The sequence below is a fragment of the Arvicola amphibius genome, chromosome 10, assembly GCF_903992535.2.
Source record: "Arvicola amphibius chromosome 10, mArvAmp1.2, whole genome shotgun sequence".
In the NCBI taxonomy this organism is placed as follows: Eukaryota; Metazoa; Chordata; class Mammalia; order Rodentia; family Cricetidae; genus Arvicola; species Arvicola amphibius.
The window spans coordinates 103590011-103609627 of record NC_052056.1 but is presented as its reverse complement, the minus strand read 5'-3'; the positions used below and the strand labels follow the sequence as shown (position 1 = coordinate 103609627).

Below are 19617 nucleotides of genomic sequence, written 5' to 3'. Positions count from 1 at the left end.
TACACTGCTACCACCTGCACATACCATACTGAAACGTGCTGTACAGGGTGCTGGTGGAACAGTCCCTGTCCCTAGACGCTTCCATTAGGAATATTTTTAGCTCCTTTGGGAAAAATGCAAACAGTTATCACTAGCGAGAGTTACACTACTGGGTGTGATTAAGGCAGACACAGACCTGGTCACAAAGAAGCCTCTATAAACCAGCCCCCCCCCCCACACCACTTTTTGTTTTAATTTTGTGTTTTCAGAGACAGGGGTTTCTCTCTGTAGTAATCCTGGATGTTCCTAATAATTTGCTCTGTAGACTAGGCTGGACTTGAACTCAGAGATCCGGCTGTCTCTTTCTTAAAGGATTAAAGGTGTGTGACCATCTGATGTAAGCCAGCCTTTTTATTCTCCTGGTAGGCCTGCTACTGCTTAGAGGGCTTAGGCCAGAGTTCTTGAGGACACTGGGCAAAAGATATGCACTCAAGTTCCCGTGGCCAGAACAGTAGTGTCCCCAGGGGCATAGTGGCTGGCTTGGGGGACTGGTGAAATGCTGTCTTGACCTTCTTTTGTGGAGTCCAAGAACCCAAATTAACCAAATAAAGTTTTCTGGTAAAGTTTGCTAAATCTTTGAGACAGGTCTCATCAATGGATAACCCTGTATTTCCTAGCTTCGTCCACAGATGTGCACTACCACATCTGGTTCTATGGGGTGCTGGAGATGGAACCAGGGCGTCATGCATACTCGACAGCCCTCTGCCAACTGAGCAAACAATCCAGAGGCTGGGACACCAAGAGCCTCCTCTTGGGAAGCACCATCAACCACTAGCCATGGCTTGGCACATCCACACCAGAGCCCCACCCTTGGCACAGAGGGCAGATAGATCTGCCTGCTGAGCTGAGGCCATCTGCACTGAATGAAAGCTGAGTGGGTGGCCTTTCTGGCCTGAATGTCCTGGTATTCCATTTCAAGGGCCTGGAAACTAGAGTTCAGCCACTATACCCCAGCACCACTGCCAGGTGCCTGGCCTAGCCGTGAAGCCATCATCATCATCATTATTAATTATCATTATTTTGAACATGATCTCAGCGCTAGTCCAGGCTGGTCTCAAACCTCTCAGTGCTGGGATTAAAGCATGAGTCACCACTCCTTGCTTTGGAACCAAGTTCTGACAGAAGATATATAGAGACTGTCACCATGAGGCCAGAGGAGAGAAGGGTTGCCTAGTAGCAACCAGAGAGAAAGGTTGCCTAGTAGCCCACGCAATGTAGCCCTTCAATCACCTCAGAGCTACTGCCTAAGAAAAGAGGCTTGGTCCAGTTATTTGACCACAGGTAGTGTTGAGACCAATCTTACATCTCACTAGGAAAGGATTCTGATCAGAAGGACTCCCTCTTGGGAGGGATGGCAGACAGATTTCAAATGACAAAATTCCTTCCCAAAATACCCATTATGGTCAAGTAAGGCAGAGCTTTAAACAGAATAATTCCCGTCCAGCCATCAGGCATTACCACTTCCAGCTTGCTTTTCGGAACCCGGCAAATGCAGTTCGTCCCAAAGTTGGTGTCCCTGGTCTGAATGCAGCGTAGGCAGCATAAATTCCTCGTAGCCCTGCTTTTTCCACTTGGCAATTAGGTTTTTGTCTGCATAGCCTTCTTTAATGCAGTATTCATAGAGCTCTGTCAGAAAGGTAGGGGCAAGGCATCAGAACATGGCACAATAAACCTGCCTTCATCCTAGACTAAAAAGGGAAATCAAGCTGGGTATGGTGGCCTAAGCCTTTGATCCCAGCACTTGGGAGGCAGAGACAGAAAGATTTCTCTAAGTTTGAGGCCAGTCTGGTCTACAAATCAAGGTTCCAGGAGAGTTATGACGACACAGGCCCTGCCTCGAAATCAAACAAAAAAAAATTTAATCCCCAGAATTTGACAGAGGTAGGCAGAACATTGTTATCTTAGGAGGTCAGTACTGTCTATGTATAAACTCCAAGCAGCCAGGGCTACACTGGGTGCTGAAATCTCCGGCCCCGGTCTGCGCTCTGTGTGCTAGCTAGACCTCAGTTCGAGAGCTTCGGGAAAAGGGGCTGGAGGTTGAGAACTCAGACGCAGTGACAGACTGACACACTGAACTCCCAACACTGGTTCAGAAAGCCCCTCTTTATTAACACCATGTAGACTTAAATACACTGCAGTTAATGGTCAACAGGTGATCCTCTGATCCTCTAACTAGGCACAGCTTCTAGCAACTTATATTAGAAGGTTCTAGGAGGGAAAAGCAACTGAAGGCCAGGACTCATTAATCCCAACACACTGGTGTAACCCTTGTTTCAAAAAAGAAACACAATTTCTTCATCATAAAATGATGCTTACCGGGTTTGCAAAGATAAAAACCATTGTTTTTAGTTTGTTTTTGGAGTCGGGATCTCACACAACAGTCAAGGCTTGCCTAGAGTCCCAACAGTTTTCCTGCTTCTGCTTTCCAAGTGCTGAAACTATGGGTCTCAGCACTCAGCTTTTTCACCTGTTTTGAGATAGGGTTTCTCTGTACAGCCCTCAATTTCCTACAGTTTGCTATGTAGATCTAGCTAGCCTTGAATTCAGACAACCACCTGCCTCTGCCTCCTAAACTGCTGGGATTAAAGGCCTGGTGACAGGTAACTTTTATGAACCACTATATATATCTGAAAACTATCCAAATTCAAAAGGTCAACAAGTTTCCTCAGAGGTCAAGAATGCTTTCCTTACAGGCCTAATGTCCTGAGTTCAATCCCCTAGGCCCACATGGCAAAAAGGAAGAACCAGTTCCTGAAGATTGTCCCACATCCTCCACACTGAATCCTTGGAATGCACTTGCCTCCACAGGTATATGAACAGAGTAACAATAGCTTCTTAAAGGCCAAGGTATTGGGGCTGGAGAGATGGCTTAGCAGTTAAGAGCATTGCCTGTTCTTCCAAAGTTCCTGAGTTCAATTCCCAGGGACCACCAGCCATCTGTAATGAGCTCTGGTGCCCTCTTCTGGCCTACAGGCATACATGCAGAAAGAATATTGTATACATAATAAATAATAATTTTTTTTTAAAAAAAACCAAGGTATTTAGCCAGTCACATTTACCTCTACTAATGGCTTTCCGCTTATAAAACAGGTCAAATATATATCGCGTTTTCTGGTGATGGATTCTGAATATGGGCCACAGCGATTCCACTTTTCTCTTTCCCTCATGGGGTTCGGTTTCAGCTGGAGAGAAAAAAGCATGTATATATTTTAGGAGACAGTTAGTCTGCATAGCACGCAGCATGTTTGCTTCCTTAACTATAGCTATGATTATTTTATCCCGTTGGATAGTAATGAAAGCAACGGACAATGACAAGAGTGGACAAAAACTAGAATCCTCAAGCCCTTCTAGCAGAATGCAGAACAGGGTAGGAAATGTCTAGAGTTACCATGAGTTTAGGAACACACTGACGCAGGATGAATACAGACTCTTTTTCACCCACTCTAATTTCCTTTACTTTCAGAGTTGTGCCAAGAAATCTCTTGACCCGTACATAGCAAGCTTGACTCCTACAAGTTCTGAGTACTGAACAGAAACTCGCACAAACCAGTTGTGAAAAGAGAAAGCAAAGTTAACAATGGCTTAGTAATTATTGCTATAGGTATAACCTCAATAGCAATGATCAGATCTGCTGTAAACAGGTATTTCAAAGATTATTTTAAAATAGCAATTCAAAGGGGGCTGGAAAGGTGGCTCAGTGGTTGAGAGCACTGGCTGCTTTTGCAGAGAACCCAGGTTCAATTCCCAGCACCTAGGTGGCAGCTTATGTTGTATCCAGTTCCAGGGATCCAGCGTCCCTCTTTCAGCCTTGCAAACACTAGGCACAAACATGGTACACATGAAGCAAAACATGAAAATAGCAATTCAGGGTGGTGATGGGATAACTCAGTGAGTAAGTATGCTTGCTCCCAAACTCCTATGAGACTGATCCCTGGAATCCTCAGGGTGGAGAGAACTGACTCTGGTAAGTTGTCCTCTAACCTTTCCCATGCTCTGTAGTACACGTTGTGCAAAAGCCACTGTCACACCACACAAATAACAAGCAAGCAGTCATACAGCAAGATGTCTTTCATTATCTTGGCAGACTTAGAACCACCTAAGGGGGCCTCATTTGAGTAATGAGCTAGATCAAGTTTGGCCTGAGATAGAAGATCTACTCTGAGTAGAGGCACCATTCTCGTGTATCCTGAATTGTCTGAGAGTGAAGAAACTAGTTGAACTTCTGTGTGAGCAAGCACCATGTGTGCATTTACCACTTTTAAAAAGTTTCTTAGATCATTTATAGTATGAGTGTTTGGCCTACATGTATGTATGGTAACCCAGTGCCCATAGAGATGTCAGAAGAGGTGCTGGATCCCTGGAAATCGAGTTATAAACAGATGTGAGCAGACATGTGGGTGTTGGGAAATGAACCTGGGGTCATCAGCAAGAGCCGCATGTGCTTAATCACTGAGTTATTTCTCCAGCCCTTTCTCTGCTCTTTGACTATGGGGTGTGTGTTGTTTTAGTTCCAGTCTTGACATCCCCTCAATGATAGACTCTAACCTGGAATTGTAAACCAAATAAACCCTTTCCTTCCCTATGTATTTTTTTTTTTTTAATCACAGTAACAGCAACCAAACTAGGACAAGCTGTGCTCACCAAGGCTAGCATATACTTGGGGTCAGATAAAATGTCCAGAGACAAGCTGACTGTCAGGATTCCACAGTGGGGTTGTGGTGCAGAAATTGCTACATGGTGCAAGGACCCAGGGATAAAGATTTTCAAAGTACCGGGCCACTACAAGGAATCTCAAAAGGGGGGGTGTAAAAGATGCTTCATAATGGGGCTGTTCCCAGCACCGGGTAGCTACAACTACCTGTAACACCAGCTTTAGGGGATCTGACACTGTGTTCCACAGCCTCCTGTACTACCATGCATATACCCTCCTGTCCCCCAATGTAAAAATAATCTTAAAGAAAAAAAGAAAGGAAGGAAGGAAAGAGAAAAAGAGAGGGGGGGGGAGAGGGAGGGAGAGGGAGGGAGAGGGAAGAGGGAGAGAGAGAGAGAGAGAGAGAGAGAGGAGAGAGAGAGAGAGGGAAGCTGGGCATTATGCTATACCTTTAATTTCTGTGCTAGGGGAGGCACAGGCAGACAGCTCTCCATGAGTTGGGGCCAGCCTGATCTACTGATCTATGTAGAAACACTGTGTCAAAAGTAATGAAAAAAATTTATACAGTGAGACCCTGTCTCCAACACAACACTTAAAGTGAAAAAGACACCTGATCGTTCTCTCAGAAATATGAATGCTAATAATCCCGTTTCAGAACTTTCGAGCATTCTGGGCTGATAAGTAAACAAAACCTGACCAGTTGGCAATGAGCTTCTTCTCAAAGTTGTCTGTCTATCATTGGAGGCACCTGAGCCTCCTACATCCAACCTACCCAGTTAGGAATACTACCACTTACCTTCTCTCATCTTTTGATCTAGTTCATCCAGTGTTGGTTCGATCAATTCCCAACCATCTGGAGGAGCTTTCCGGCTTCTTTTGACTTTGGGCATTTTCCAGCAAGATTTGTAAAGATCTAGAAGAAAGTCAAGAGCTTTCTGAGTCTCGGAGCCAGAGGCCTTTGGCAGCCATTCCTGGTGCACATTCATTAACTCAAAGCAGCAAGAGCAGTTAAGTAGCTCCATGAAGGGACGGACTCCTACCAAGACTCCTGAGTTCACACTGCAGCTCTGTCTGCTTTTCACGTCTGTCAAGCCCAGGAAGTGTACTGTATGTTATGTCGGTAAGTCATGTGTATGTGTTTTCTGAGCTCCTCTAGATGTTGGCTCTCCACCCCTATTTCAGAGCCAAGCACTTATATCTCAGTATCCTCCCCAGTCCTTTATCTGGGCATGGGCTGCCCACCAAAAGCCCCTTAACTCTACATAGGGAGGAATGAGAACAGCAAAACAGACGCAGAGTGAAAACACCATGGCCTTGGAATCTGCTGGAAGGTACTCTGTTTCCAACAGTTAGTACTGTTTATCTCACCATACAAAAGTGTCTACAGTAGAAATGAGAACCTGGAACTTCAGCCATGGAAACCTGAGCTGACTGCCTCAGTTTTCCCAGTCAGTTTCTGTTGGATGTTGTGAGCAGCAGATCTCATGTTATTATCTCATTTTTTTTTTTTTTTGGCTTGGAATCTCATCTGATGGACACTTATGACCAGAAGTCTACTGGGCACTCACTCCAGTTAGATGCCTTAAAGCAGCTTCCCCAGTAGATTTTTGTTATACACTTTGCCATCTACTTCCTCCCCCTTCTCTCTAGCTATTTGTTACTTTGGCTTGCATCCAAAACCAAAAGTATGTCCACAGTAGATTATTCTTTAGTAGGCCCCAGACAGCTAAGTAGCCTGTATATGTGAATGGTTGTACACACTTATAGGCTGGAGGCAGAAGAATCAGGAGGCGTTCATGGCTAGCTTTGGATATATGGTGAGTTTGGGGCCAATCTAGCAATCTAGATGTGACAGTATGTCTCAAAAAAAAAAAGTTTTCACTTTCTCACCTGTAAAAATAAGTATAATAAGATATACCTTATGGAATCATTATTAAAAATAGATTGCAAGTCAATTACAATGAAAATCTTTAAGTGAAGGATCTAAGGGGTGGCAGTTTTAAAGGGGAAAACATAGGTATAAAAAGCACAATACCTTCGATCTCTTTCCTATGAGAATATGTAAAAATCCCTCCCTGTTCTTTGCAGTTACAATCCTGTGTTCTTGACCTGATTTACCAATATTCTGTGACTTTGGGAAGATCACTTTTCTTCTTTGGTCCTCTGTCTCATCTGTAAAATGAGAGCAGAGAGCAGTAGATTACACAGAATAAACAACGGCCAAATCATTCATATTATAATAGAAAAATTGCTTTTCCTTTTGTGTGTGTGTGTGTGTGTGTGTGTGTGGTGTTGAAGACAGGGTTTCACTGTATAGCCCTGGCTGTCCTGGATTGTAGACCAGGCCTGCCTTAAATTCAGAGATCCACACACCTCTGCCTCCTGGGATTAAAAGCATGAGCCACCAAGCGTTTAATCACCTAAAAGGCAAAAAGCATCCTTTCAAATTGCATTAAGCTTTCTAGCTGGCAAAGAGAATCCTGGCCACTTATTACCTGTTAAGTACAACCGACTCCTGTCTTCCAAGAGTATGCCCTCCCACCCACTGTGTGGTCAGGGATCTTTACAATCACCCCCCTACCCCCATACACTCCTCCTTAACAGTCTTACAAATTAATTCAAAACAGTGAGGTGGACTCAGGGTCACACAGCCGAGAACTGGCAGAGTCAGACTGGAAGATCCAGACTGCACCGGTTCTCCCAGCACTAAAGTGAAGAGGTGGATGAAGTCTGAGTCCTCCCCAGGGCGCGCAGCCTCAACACAGAATCACTTTCTCCCGACGTAGAAAATTCAACCGGGGAGACTCTCGGGTCAGGAGAAAGGTAAAATGAGAAGGTGAACGTATCAGGAGGAAAGAGGTGTTGGGCGCTTTACAGAGTTCGGGAGAGGAGGTGAACGAGAGGGATGTTATTGACGTAGCACTGGGGGAAATTCAGAGACCAGCATCTGAGAAACAGGCAGTATTTAGAAAACGGTCCAGGAAGAGAAAACGATGGGAGGGGGGGTGCACTGAGAAAGAAAGCGCCTCAAATCCTCCATACCCTGTGCAGAACGATAAAGACATCAATTTATCAGGGATTCCAGCGTCTGCCGCTCACGCAGCTATGATCTCCTTGGCCGTAACCGTTGCCAAAGAGACAGTGCTCGAGAACAGAGGAAAGAAACACTCACCGGAAAACCAAGCACCTAAGGCCGCCGCGTCTTTATTGACGACTTCCGCCCCGGCGAGAAACTCTTCAGAATAAGGCCCTCGAGGGACCCCCGCCCACCTCGCGCGGAGATTGCGTCATCTTAGGTGTCCAAACGTTGCCTTTGTAGAATTTCGGAAGTCATACGACCTTTTTCTTTTCACTTTCTGTGGGGGTTGCCGGAACAGCTACCCGTCTCCCCGGACTGGGATCCCGGGGAGCGCGGTTGCCAGGCAGCACGCGGTCTGGCCAGAAAATCAGGCAACTCGCAAGACATCCCGGCCTCGGTGAAGTCCCCGTTCCTCACGGCGGCGGCGCCGGCGTGCGGGTAGGTCCTGCCCTGGGCGGAAGAAGTCGATCCCAAGGCATTTCCAGTTCCGGTGTCAGTTCGAGGCGCCGCCGCCGCTGCAGCAGCCGGAGCCGAGATGCCCAAAGGAGGTGAGGGAGTGGGCGCGCGTGTTTCGCGTGACTTCGCTAGGGGCGGCCGTGGGTGGGCTGCGACTGTCCCCTCAGCCCGCGGACCTCTAGGAGATCCGCGCCGACGGAGGCCATCCCCGCCGCCTCACAGCCAAGCGTGGGCCTCGACGCTCAATTGTCGTGCCTGGGAAACAGGATCACAGTGGTCGAGAGCCTCACCATCGGGGTTTTTAAGGAAACTCGCGGGCGTTAGGTCCTCGCCCCCGAGGAAAAGGGGACCCAGGAGTCGGTCCTCGGAGTCTGGCGAGCGTCTGCACTTGTCCTCCCACTTGGCCGGCCGGAGACTGAGTCACCGAGTCCCGCGCTGGTGCGGAGCCTGTCCGCCGCGAGCAGCAAGTGTGGGTTCTGTGGGGCTCCAACTCGGCCACGCCTGCCTCATAATAAGACCTTGACTTAATGATGTGGATTCTGGCCCACCTTGCTTTTACTCTCTCCTTGCACGGTAGCCATTAAGGATGCGTCTCTGAGCCAGTCGCCTAAATTTGTGTCTCGGTTTTGTCGTTTCCAAAAGGGGAGGCATTGATTATGTCTCTACCTCTTGTTCCGTTTCGAGGCGTAAACTATGGGGCCCCCGTACTCAGTCTAGTGCCCCTTGGCCCCTAAGTGCCCAGGCAAGCCCCCAAAAGACAGTAGAATCGGGAGTTTGAATACCAGATACATCACATCCTAATTCTGTAGCCTCAAACAAGGTTTTAACCTTTTCTAGCTCGTTGTCTGGACCTGAACTACACGGGTGTGATTTGAGTTGGGGACGATAGAAGAGATCATACTAAGGACCTGGCACCGAACAGATGTTCTGTTAATGTTGGGAGCTCACGTGTTAAGCCAGTTAATTCAGTCAGCCTACAGGAACATCTGCCTGGAGCTTTTTCAAGCCTAAATTGCTTCCTGTCAATATGCAGACATTGGGCTTTACAGAGCCAAGTGCGGCTAAACCTAGTTCTCTTCCGATTTATTCTGTCTGGAAGAACACTCACTGTCTTTTGTTCCTTGGTCTCATCTGTGAGAGGCAAAGGAACTTTTCCAGCTCCAGAACTCTGACTCCAAGGTTGGGGATTCCGGTTTCTCAGTCGTAAATATGAAATACTGCCTAATGCATTTTGTCTTTTGATTTGTGAAAAGCCTTGCAGGCAGACAAGGCTTGGGTTAATATGATAAAACTATAAAAAAAAAATTTAGAAAAATTCCCCAAGAGCAAGAGACAAATTATTTTTCTTCATATTGTGAATTGTTTTTAGAGCCTTGAAAAGAGCCTTTGTAAACCAAGCTAAGGTCAGTATACCATAGAGAAGTGTAGGGAATAAGGGTATGTAATGACCCGTTTTTGAGTTGTTACCACTGCCTGGAATATTAAGAAGTCAAGAAGGGGGGAGGGGCTTTTTTCCGTTTGTTTAGTTTGTTTTTGTTGGGGGAGGGGTTCGACACAGGGTTTCTCTGTAGCTTTGGAGCCTGTTCCTTGGAGCTCTTTGTAGACCAGATTGGCCTTGAACTCAACAGAGATCCACCTGCTTCTGCCTCCCGGGTGCTGGGATTAAAGGTGTGTGTACCACCACCCAGCTGTTTTGAATTGCAAGCTTGATATCTCACAATAGGCCTTTCATGAGCACACCTAGATACCCTTGGGAACTCAGGTAGTCATTAAAAATGGGTGGTGTGGGCTGTGGCAGCCCAATTACAGCTCTGCAGCTGCTGTCTAGGAAATCAGTGTCTCTGCAGTGTTCTCTAGAGCTTGGAGTGGTTCTGACTAATTATAGATTCTCTACTCACGGCAAGGGGCTTTGGGAAATCCAGAGAGGTCATGTTGCCCAGGAGCTGCCACCCAACTATAAGATGAGCTTTAGCAGGAACTGGGTTAGTGTTTTCCTAGAGCATCAGAGTACGGAACTTAACCTCTTGGATGAATTGTCACTGACAGTCCAAGTCAGTGTTAGACTGCTGTTGTAGGGTCTGTAGTCAACATTAGTTTTGCCAGTTTATTTTTCTTGTGTGAGTGAGGCATTTTTGTCTGCATGTACGTAAATGTACCATGTGAGTATAGTGCTCAGAGAAGTCAGGAGAGGACATTGGAACACACTGGAACTGGAATTACAGATGATTTTGAGCTGCCATGTAGGTGCTGGGAACCAAACAGGACTGTCTCACAGCTAGTGCTCCTAACTGCTGAGCCATCTCCAGCCCCATTTGCTAGTTTAATTATGAACACAGAATTTCTGCTGGTATATTTTGGGTTTCTCTGTAGCTTTGGAGCCTATCCTGGCACACTCTCTGTAAGCCAGGCTGGCCTTAAACTAACTCACAGAGATCTGCCTGCCTCTGGCTCCCAAGTGCTGGGATTAAAGGTGTGTGCCACCATCACCTGGCTATTTTGGGCTTTTATCCTGTAAGTATTCTCTTCATATCACCAAGATAAACATGGAATATTTATTCTTTCTGCTGCCATTGGTGACAATTCACTTACGGCGCCAGTGGTACCTTATGTTTTTCTACCAAGCAGGGTATTAGACCAGATTAGCAGACATTTTGTGTCTTATCTAATGCCACTCACAATTCCAGCTGCTTTCTTTTTTTTTCCTTTTTATTTTATTTTATTTTATTTTTTTTGAGACAAGGTTTCTCTATGTAACAGCGCTGGCTGTTACAGGGATTAAAGGCATGTGCCTGGCCCTGCTGTTTTTTGAATGGTAACCAGTTTATTTCCATGGCAGCCTCTATGGGGGGGGGGGGGGAACCAAGGCTTTAGGAAAGTGTATACCTGCCCAGAGAGCCACACATTTAGGAAGTGATAAAGCTAGATTAGTACTCAGAGATTTAGGCTTCAGAATTCTTCCTCTTTTGCACTTTGCTTGACAGTAAGTAAGTCTCCTTCCCTGTGGTAGAAAACCAGCAATGGCTTTTGTATTTTACCTTTGTTCTAAGGATCAGATGAGCTGTGACAGAGTGATATTAGCGTAAAAAGCTTTGTAACGCCAGAAAAGGCATGCATGTTTTATGCTTCTCTACTTGGTCTCTCACTATGTGCCCTGCCTGGCCCGCAACTCCATATGTAGACCAGGCTAGCCTAGAACTCGAGAGGTCTGTCTATAACTTCCCTGTCTCTGCAGTCTGGACTGCAAGGACTAAAGGTGTATGCTACTATACCCAGCCATATTTGGATTTTAAGAAAACAGGATTCAGTCAGACTCCTTACTTTCCTCACCTCAGGTCTTGTTAGGAACCTACATCCGGCGGTTTGTGCATCAGGTGTCATAAGCTGCTACTTTTGTTTTTTGGGAACACCGTACTTGGGTAGGTGAAGTTCCCTTTGTCCCAAGCATACAGCCTCCTGGGGGGTCAGTGCAAAAATGGCGGCCTTCTCTCTCACCTTCCTGAACTTCTGATCTTTGTGCAGGTAGAAAGGGAGGCCACAAAGGCCGGGTGAGACAGTATACAAGCCCTGAGGAGATCGATGCCCAGCTGCAGGCTGAGAAGCAGAAGGCCAACGTGAGTACATGTCTGATCCAGCAGGCCTGCGTGGTGCCTTGCTTCTGGCCACTGGGGAGGACAGGAGAGGACTGCTCTCCAGGAAAAGTCACCACATGGGGTGGGAAGGGCAGCAGATGGCAGGTGTGATTGGCCAATAAGAAGGGACTTTGCGTCCCACTTTGTAGCAGTTGCCTTACTGGCCTCCACTCTTGACCCTATGTGCCTGCCTTGTAGAGGCTTTCCCTCTACCTGCCACTGTCCATCTACAGCTTTGATTTCCTGGAACCACGTGGGGAGGGCTGCCTTCCCACACCCTCAGCATTGCTTTTGACTTTGTCCAGCATCATGGCTACTGTGACTCTTACTAGTGTTGCCTGTCCTCCTCCAGTCCAAGCTGAACTAGTAGTTCCCTTTCCTCTGGGCCCAGCATACCCTGTCCAGTCCACTATTAATTGCATCTCCTGTAATACTGAATACCTACACCTTGATTAAGGGCCTAAGGGTACAGACAGCCCCCTCTCCTACCCCAACACTGAGAAAGGGAGGAGCCATATCTATCTGGGGAATCTGGTAGGGCTTTGTGGAGTTGCTGGCATTTGCATGGGACCTTGGAGAATGTATGAGTAGGTGTTAAGAGAGGATGGACATAAGGTTTTTATTGGGGCTTTTTAAAATATATTTATTTATTATGTATACAATATTCTGTCTGTGTGTATGTCTGCAGACCAGAAGAGGGCACCAGACCTCATTACAGATGGTTGTGAGCCACCATGTGGTTGCCGGGAATTGAACCTTTGGAAGAGCAGGCAATGCTCTTAACCACTGAGCCATCTCTCCAGCCCCCTATTGGGGGTTTTTAAAATTGGTTTTGGGGTTTAAAATTGGTTCTGTGGTCCGGGCTGGCTTTGCACTCTCTTGGCAATCTTTCTGCCTTATTGCTGTGTGCTGAGATTACAGGCATAAGTCATAATGTGGGCTCTTCCAGGTGATTTGGAGGGGGAGTGTCGAGACAGAAAGAGTAGAAGCAGTTAGCCTGTCAAGATGTGGTCTTGGGCATTGGGTGCTAAAGGGAATTTGTGGGCAGGTGTGACTGTGGGAGCATAAAACCAGGAATGTCACTTTGGCAGTTGCATGCAGCAGGTTCAGCTCCACATCTGGATCTGTCTCACCTTGTGAGATCAGCTGCTCCCTGGACTGACCAAGGTGGCTATGAAGAGAATCAGGGTCTTATGTGGCTGTATTAGAGGCTTTGCTGGACTAAAGGACTGGTCTCTGGTCCATGATGCTGAGTTACTGGGGTCACAGAGTTAGGACCCTTGTCATACTTGGCCTGAGCCTTCCAAGGATTTAATGTGAAGGTCCACAGTCGGGGTAGTCATGGGTGTTACATTCTTGGGGGTCTGTTTTGCATTTTTGATTCTGCAGGTTGTCCATTTCTGAAACAGGAAGAAGACGAACAAGAAGAAGGTGGAGATGGGGCTTCAGGTGACCCCAAAAAAGAGAAGAAGTCTCTAGATTCAGATGAGAGTGAAGATGAAGATGATGACTACCAGGTGAGTCTGGAGACTGCAGGCCACACCCATTCTATGGGCGATGAGACACGGTTAATGAACTGACGATTCTGTCTCCACCTCCCAAAGTGCTTGGCTTATGAGCATGTACCACCATGCCCAGTTTGTTAGGTTTTTAATTGGAGGAACATACATACATACCATGCTGGCATAGGAAGTCAGAGACTGGCTGTGGAGTCAACTCCCCTTCCACTTTGATGTGAGTTCCAGGGATCAAAGTCAGGTTGTCAGGCTTGCAAGGCAAGTTCTTTACCTGCCTAGCTATCCCTGGCCCTCTTTTTTGTTTTGTTTTGAGTCAGGGTATCCTGACTTGGCCTCAAACTTGCTATATAACCTGTCTCTGTCTCTGCTGCCTGTGTGTGAAGTGACATGACATCTGCAAATTTTGAGGACAGGGCTGGAGAGATGGCTCAGCGGCTAAGAGCATTGCCTGCTCTTCCAAAGGTCCTGAGTTCAATTCCCAGCAACCACATGGTGGCTCACAACCATCTGTAATGAGATCTGGTGCCCTCTTCTGGCCTGCAGGCATACACACAGACAGAATATTGTATACATAATAAATAAGTATTTTAAAAAAATTTTGAGGACACATTGATTACCAAAAGCTCTTGATGATTTTTGAGGGGGTGGGGTTCGAGACAGGGTTTCTGTTTTGGAGCCTGTCCTAGAACTCACTCAAGACCAAGCTGGCCTTGAATTCAGATTTGTGTGCTGACACCACCCAGCTCAAATGCTCTTTCTTGTTTTTGGTTTGGTTTTGGGTTTTTGTTTTGGTGGAGGTTTTTTGTTTGCTTATTTTTAGTTTTTTTTGTTTGTTTTTTGGGTTTTTTGTTTTGTTTGTTTGTTTGTTTTTTGAGACAGGGTTTCTCTGAAACTAGGTCTTGTAGACCTAGCCTTGAACTCACTGAGATCTACCTGCCTTAGCTTCCTGAGTGCTGGGATTAAAGGTGTGTGCCACAACTGCCTGGCTAAAAGCTCTTGTTCTTAAGGACTAATAATGAACGGTGCAGATTCAGACTGTGAGAAATCCTATGAATTGGTGTGATAGAGGATACTTGAACTGGCATTGTGCTAGTAAGGTGGTTTATGACAAGCCAGGTTAAAACAAGCAAACAGACAAACAACAGATACTAGGCAGAGCAGTTGACAATCAGACTAGTAAGTGGAAAGGTCCTGGGATGAGAATAAGCGCTGTATGTTTGAAGAGCAGAAACTGGGAAGCTGTGAGTTAGTGGTCAAGGGCATCTCTGTAGTTACAGAAGGATATTGGCTTTACTGCATAGGGACTGGGTGGGGGCAACTGTGGATGTCTTGAAAGTAGGAGAGGGATATCCAGGTTTTCTTTTTATGTTTTAAAATTTATTTATGGTGTGGAGGGTCATTATGGGTGTACAAGCATGCCATAGTGTATGTGTGGTCAGACAAATTTCAGAAATCATAGGTCCTTGTGATCTCAAACATTAAGCTTTGCAGCACCCACCTTTACCCCATTCAGCCTATCATGGTGAGGGTAGTTCTCAGTTCAAGCTGTCATGGATGGCTGCATGTTATAGAAAGAGGTATTCAAGTTGAATGTAGACACTTGGAAGTTCTTCCTGGTCATTTTGAGGAGAAAAACTAGTTTTGATAGCACTCGTGATTAAGCAAACCTACTGTAAAACTGTTTCATTTCTTGGGCCTCTCCAGATAGGATGGCTTAGCTCCTTAGACATGTGATCCAAAAAGCTCCTTCATCCTGGTATCAGATTTCCTACTCAAAGCTGAGATGGGCAGGAATTCCAACACCATGACTCACCCTGCCCTAGAACCCAGCATGTGGTCATTATAGGAAAAATCAGGCTTAGAATTGCATGGGAAGCTGCTTCTAGAGACAGATTGAAATACAACAATAGTACTGCTCTCTGATCTTGGGCAACGTACTGAAGCCTGAGCTGCCAGGATGCTGGGGCCTGACACAGCCTGGGCTCTCATTGTATGCACTCATTTTCCTTGCCTTTCCTAGACTGCTGAGATACTCTAAAGTGCTGTTCCCATCCTGATGGGCTCTTGGGAGGTGGCGGACTGGCCTTCTGAGGCACCCAATACCTAACATTCTCTAACATTCCTGCTCTATCTTAGCAAAAGCGAAAAGGTGTGGAAGGGCTCATTGACATAGAAAACCCCAACCGGGTGGCACAGACAACCAAGAAGGTCACACAACTGGATCTGGATGGGCCAAAGGAGCTTTCAAGGAGAGAACGGTAATGTCTGCTGGGTGGACCTGCAACCTAAGCATACACACTAGGGCCCCAAAGTAGGCACTCTATGTTCTAGCCACACCTACAGCCTCATTGACTTCCCAAAAGTAGACAACCTCGTGGTCTTTTAACAGACTGAAAGCTGCTAGGGTTCCAGCCTACCACCTGTGCAAATCCCAGGATGACTAAAGAACACGTTTCCAAACTCTACAGAGAGGAGGTTTGGGTGTCATTGGGGCTGTGGAGGACTCTGTTTCTATACCCCTCCATTAGTTTCCTTTTTTGTGATTGACTCACAGAAACCCAGCAGGCTGGTCTCTTCTTTCCAGAGCAGAAAGGCTCTAGTGCCCACCAGGGTTCTGCCACTTCATTGAGCAGCCATGGATAGGTTACATTTGGGCAGAGATGCAGAAATGATGATCATGAAAGCCAGCACGCTTTCTTGGCCTTCACTGAGGGGGTCCTGCAGAACCTTGAAGCAGCTTGGTTAGTCCTGAATAGCCAAGAGACATTTCAGTCTGGCACATCCCTGTCAGGGTGAACCTGCTGATCCAACTGTGCTATCTCCACACCTCCATAGTAGGTGTCTTGTCTAGTCTCCTGAGTGTAGTATTTCCCCATTGAGCCCTAGCTGGCTGAGTTTCTCATCCATCCCCTTGAAGCAGGCCCCCATGTTTTGCTTCCTATTACTACCCAGCCTTGTCCACTGTGAAGGCCTCCAGAAAGCCCCTCTGCTGCTCCTGCCAGGCAAGGCTCTTTCCTCCTTTGCTATTTGACTCCTCCAAGGTTTCAGTGCAAAGGGAGCCCTGTGTTCTCATGTCTTAGACAGCCCTCCTAGTCAGAACCACACAGAAATTGATGGCCTTTCCTACTCTATTTAGACTGTTGATTACTGACCACACCCTTGTCCCAGGGAATCCTGCTTTTGTTCTCACGCCCCACCTGAGGGGGTTAACCTGCTTGGGAGATACCCGTAAGCTACTGTAAGAATGTGCCCTGAAGACAGGTTCTGTCTCTTTCCCATCATTTGTGGCTTGCATTCCCTGCCCTGTACCTTTTTGCTTATGATTATCTTCTCTGAAACACAGTGCACTCGGTTTGAGTTCCACATTCTCATTTTGGCCACTAAACTCAAGTTTTCAGACATCAACCTTGTCCCTGTGACAAGGCATTGACCCTCCCTTCTTGTGCCAAGGTTCTCATGGGATTGCCTTCTGGGCCCATCCCCTCTCCTTGTTTGTTTGAGGGGTTCCACAGAGACACTTGGAACCGGAGTGTATCCTCAGCACAGTGTCCTTTTCCTTTGCACCTGAGTGCTTACTCCCATGTCTAGCCCAGCTAACCATGGTGGGAGAACTAGCCCATGACAACATTTTATACAAACAGAGAAGAAATCGAAAAGCAGAAAGCAAAAGAACGCTACATGAAGATGCATTTGGCTGGGAAGACAGAGCAGGCCAAGGCTGATCTTGCCCGGCTGGCAATCATCCGGAAACAGCGGGAGGAAGCAGCAAGAAAGAAAGAAGAGGAGAGGAAAGGTAGGTCCAGGTCTGTTGGCTCTGGGTGCAGCTACCTGCTTGGTTCTAGGTAGGACCCCAACCCTGTCTGAGGTGGGAGGGGCTAAGGAATGACAGCTGCCTGATCACCATGTGACCCAGTAAAGCCATGCCATCTCTGTGGGAGATAGATACTCTTGCCACCATCGTGGAGGAGATGAGGGTTGGGATCAGTAGAGCATTATCTAACAGTCACTGACTTCGGCAGCAGGCAGCCTTTGAGAGGCAGTTCAGGTCTTTGAAGTTGCCACCATCCTTTCAGGGGCTTGAGATGGTGGAGCTGTATATAAAAGAAAAATGCCAGGCATCATACCTGTGTCCACTCCTTACCCGGGCATCTAAAGGTTATCTAGGTTCTCACAGGCCTTGGGGTGTCTAGTATAAGGAAACACTTTACTTGAGACCTTCCATGGGAAAGGAGGCAAGGATGGCTATGAGAGCCCTTAGCTCTTTTTTCTATTTACTGAATTATTATGAACTGAGACCTAGAACTGTGAACTCACTGGGGCATCCATCCCTTTCCTATGCTTAGTTATCCTAACTCATTTGGCTTCCCAAACTCTAAGCAAGGAAGAACTTGACATGTAGCTAGGTTTTATTGCTGACTTAAGACATTAGACATACACGAAGGTTAGAATTGCAGGGTTCTGCCAGGAATGCCAGAAGTTCTCAGTAGTAACCAGACCATATGTTGGTGGGCCTGAGTGGACAGGCAGCTTTTGACAAGGCAGTGACAGCCATTCAAGTGTAACAGGAATCTGGGCCATGTGGCCTTAGCAGAAATCCTCTCCCTCAGGTGGCAGCCTGGAGGCTCTTGGCTCTCTTCATATCTGTTAGCCAGTTTGCACAAAATGTTTTCTGAGGCCTTGGTCCTGAAGCCCTGTGATTCAGAGGGATGTGGGAGTTGTTCTTGCTGTGTTCTAACCCCCCACCCTTCCCTTCCAATCCTTCAGCAAAAGATGACGCAACTTTGTCAGGAAAACGAATGCAGTCACTCTCCCTGAATAAGTAAGCTGGCCTGTGGGAGGAGATGCCGGGGAACTGGGCCGTGCCGCCAGGACCTCTGCCATGTCTCACCCACCCTGTGCCCTGGCGCCGCTGCAGCAGCCCCTCGTGGCCAGGAGCCCCCACGGCCTGGGGCCTCCTCTTCATCTTGGCACAGAAATTGTTCAGGGGATGTGGGAGGGCTGGGGGGAGGGGCAAGCTGCTATCTTTGAGACAGAAAGATGCAGGACAGCATTTCATACATAACCATTTGAATGTTTTTGCTGTTTTTAAGGGGTGCCTGGGAAGTGGGGTAAAGAGATTCCATTTGTCCAGTAGATTGCACGTGGGGGAGGGGGGAGAATTAATGCCAACAGGCAGCTGCTGTGGGAGTTGATGACAACCAGCCCAGATTGTTGTCTGGGTGCTCACTCAGGGGCTGTTAGGAAGCCTGTGCCCCAAAGCGTCCGAGGTTTGTGCCTGGCCAGTTCCGTCCAATGAGGCCTCTCCTCTCTGACCTGTTCTGCCCCTTTTCCATTCATCTGGTCAGGGCTAGTAGCCATTTTTAACCCTACCCATTGATCATTTCAAGAAACCTCTGGTTACTGTCCATCACCCAGACAAGACACGCTCCTTAAATTCAACTTGTATATTTGGCAGATTAAACAACATTATCGTAATCCTTGTATGACAATTCGTTCTCTGGCCTCTACCCTAATTTTGCTCATGGCAGGTACCAGCAGGGTTCAGGGCACATGCCCACCTGGGAAAACAGTCACCAAGCAAGGTGCAGGGTCTAGACCTCAGTATCAGAATAGAGAGTACTCAACCTACAGCAGACAAAAGCAGTGCAGTGCTGAGCTTCCCCTGTGGGCCCCCAGGTGCTGCCTCCCTAATCCTCTGCTAGAGGAAATCTCTCAAAGGTAATGCCCAGCACCCACCACAGCCTAAGCTACCAACTTGATCCTTAGCATTATGGCCGTTGAAGCAGCAGACATAACACAGCCAGTGAGTTACTTGTGCATTCAGGACCAGTGAAAGGCTCATGTCCTGTCCCCATCTGAGCAGGATGTATTGTCCTTTGTGCATCCCCAGAGATCAGGCAGCTTGTGTGTGTGTGTGGGGGGATATCTACGGGTGTGTCAGGGTACAAATAGGGGTGGTGCGGTTGTCAGAGGATCAAGCAACATGATGGTGTGGCATTGAGTCCATTTCCTAGTGATCTCTACTGGTCCTAAGTCTAATTAATAGCCTCTAGAGGGGAATCCTGAACAGAATCTGTCAAGCAAACTCTTGAGATCTGGGTTGAATCAAGAGCTTGTATGGCTTGGGGCTATCTGTTAAGGCAATATCTTACAGAATGATGGTTTTTCCCCATTAGGAAATCCTTGATGGAATTTGCCAGCTCAGATGCTGGTAACCCAAAACGTGACAAAAGGTCTCAGGCTAAA

General features: G+C 47.0%; 2 protein-coding genes across 2 annotated transcripts; one reads left to right on the top strand and one right to left on the bottom strand.

Annotated features, from left to right (window-relative positions):
- Positions 1–880: 880 nt before the first annotated feature.
- Bud31 (BUD31 homolog) lies at positions 881–7957 on the bottom strand. The gene is given in 6 exon segments (XM_042055880.1): positions 881–1587; positions 1589–1665; positions 3099–3221; positions 5487–5603; positions 6726–6862; positions 7863–7957. Coding segments are annotated over 4 exon segments (477 nt in total). The 5' UTR covers positions 5581–5603; positions 6726–6862; positions 7863–7957; the 3' UTR covers positions 881–1404.
- A 249-nt stretch (positions 7958–8206) lies between these two features.
- Positions 8207–18846, top strand: Pdap1 (PDGFA associated protein 1). The gene is made up of 6 exons (XM_038345125.2): positions 8207–8317; positions 11745–11836; positions 13264–13371; positions 15508–15629; positions 17013–17164; positions 18136–18846. The coding sequence occupies exons 1-6, from the start codon at positions 8305–8307 to the stop codon at positions 18192–18194; spliced, it is 546 nt and encodes a 181-aa protein (XP_038201053.1). The 5' UTR covers positions 8207–8304; the 3' UTR covers positions 18195–18846.
- Positions 18847–19617: the final 771 nt, after the last annotated feature.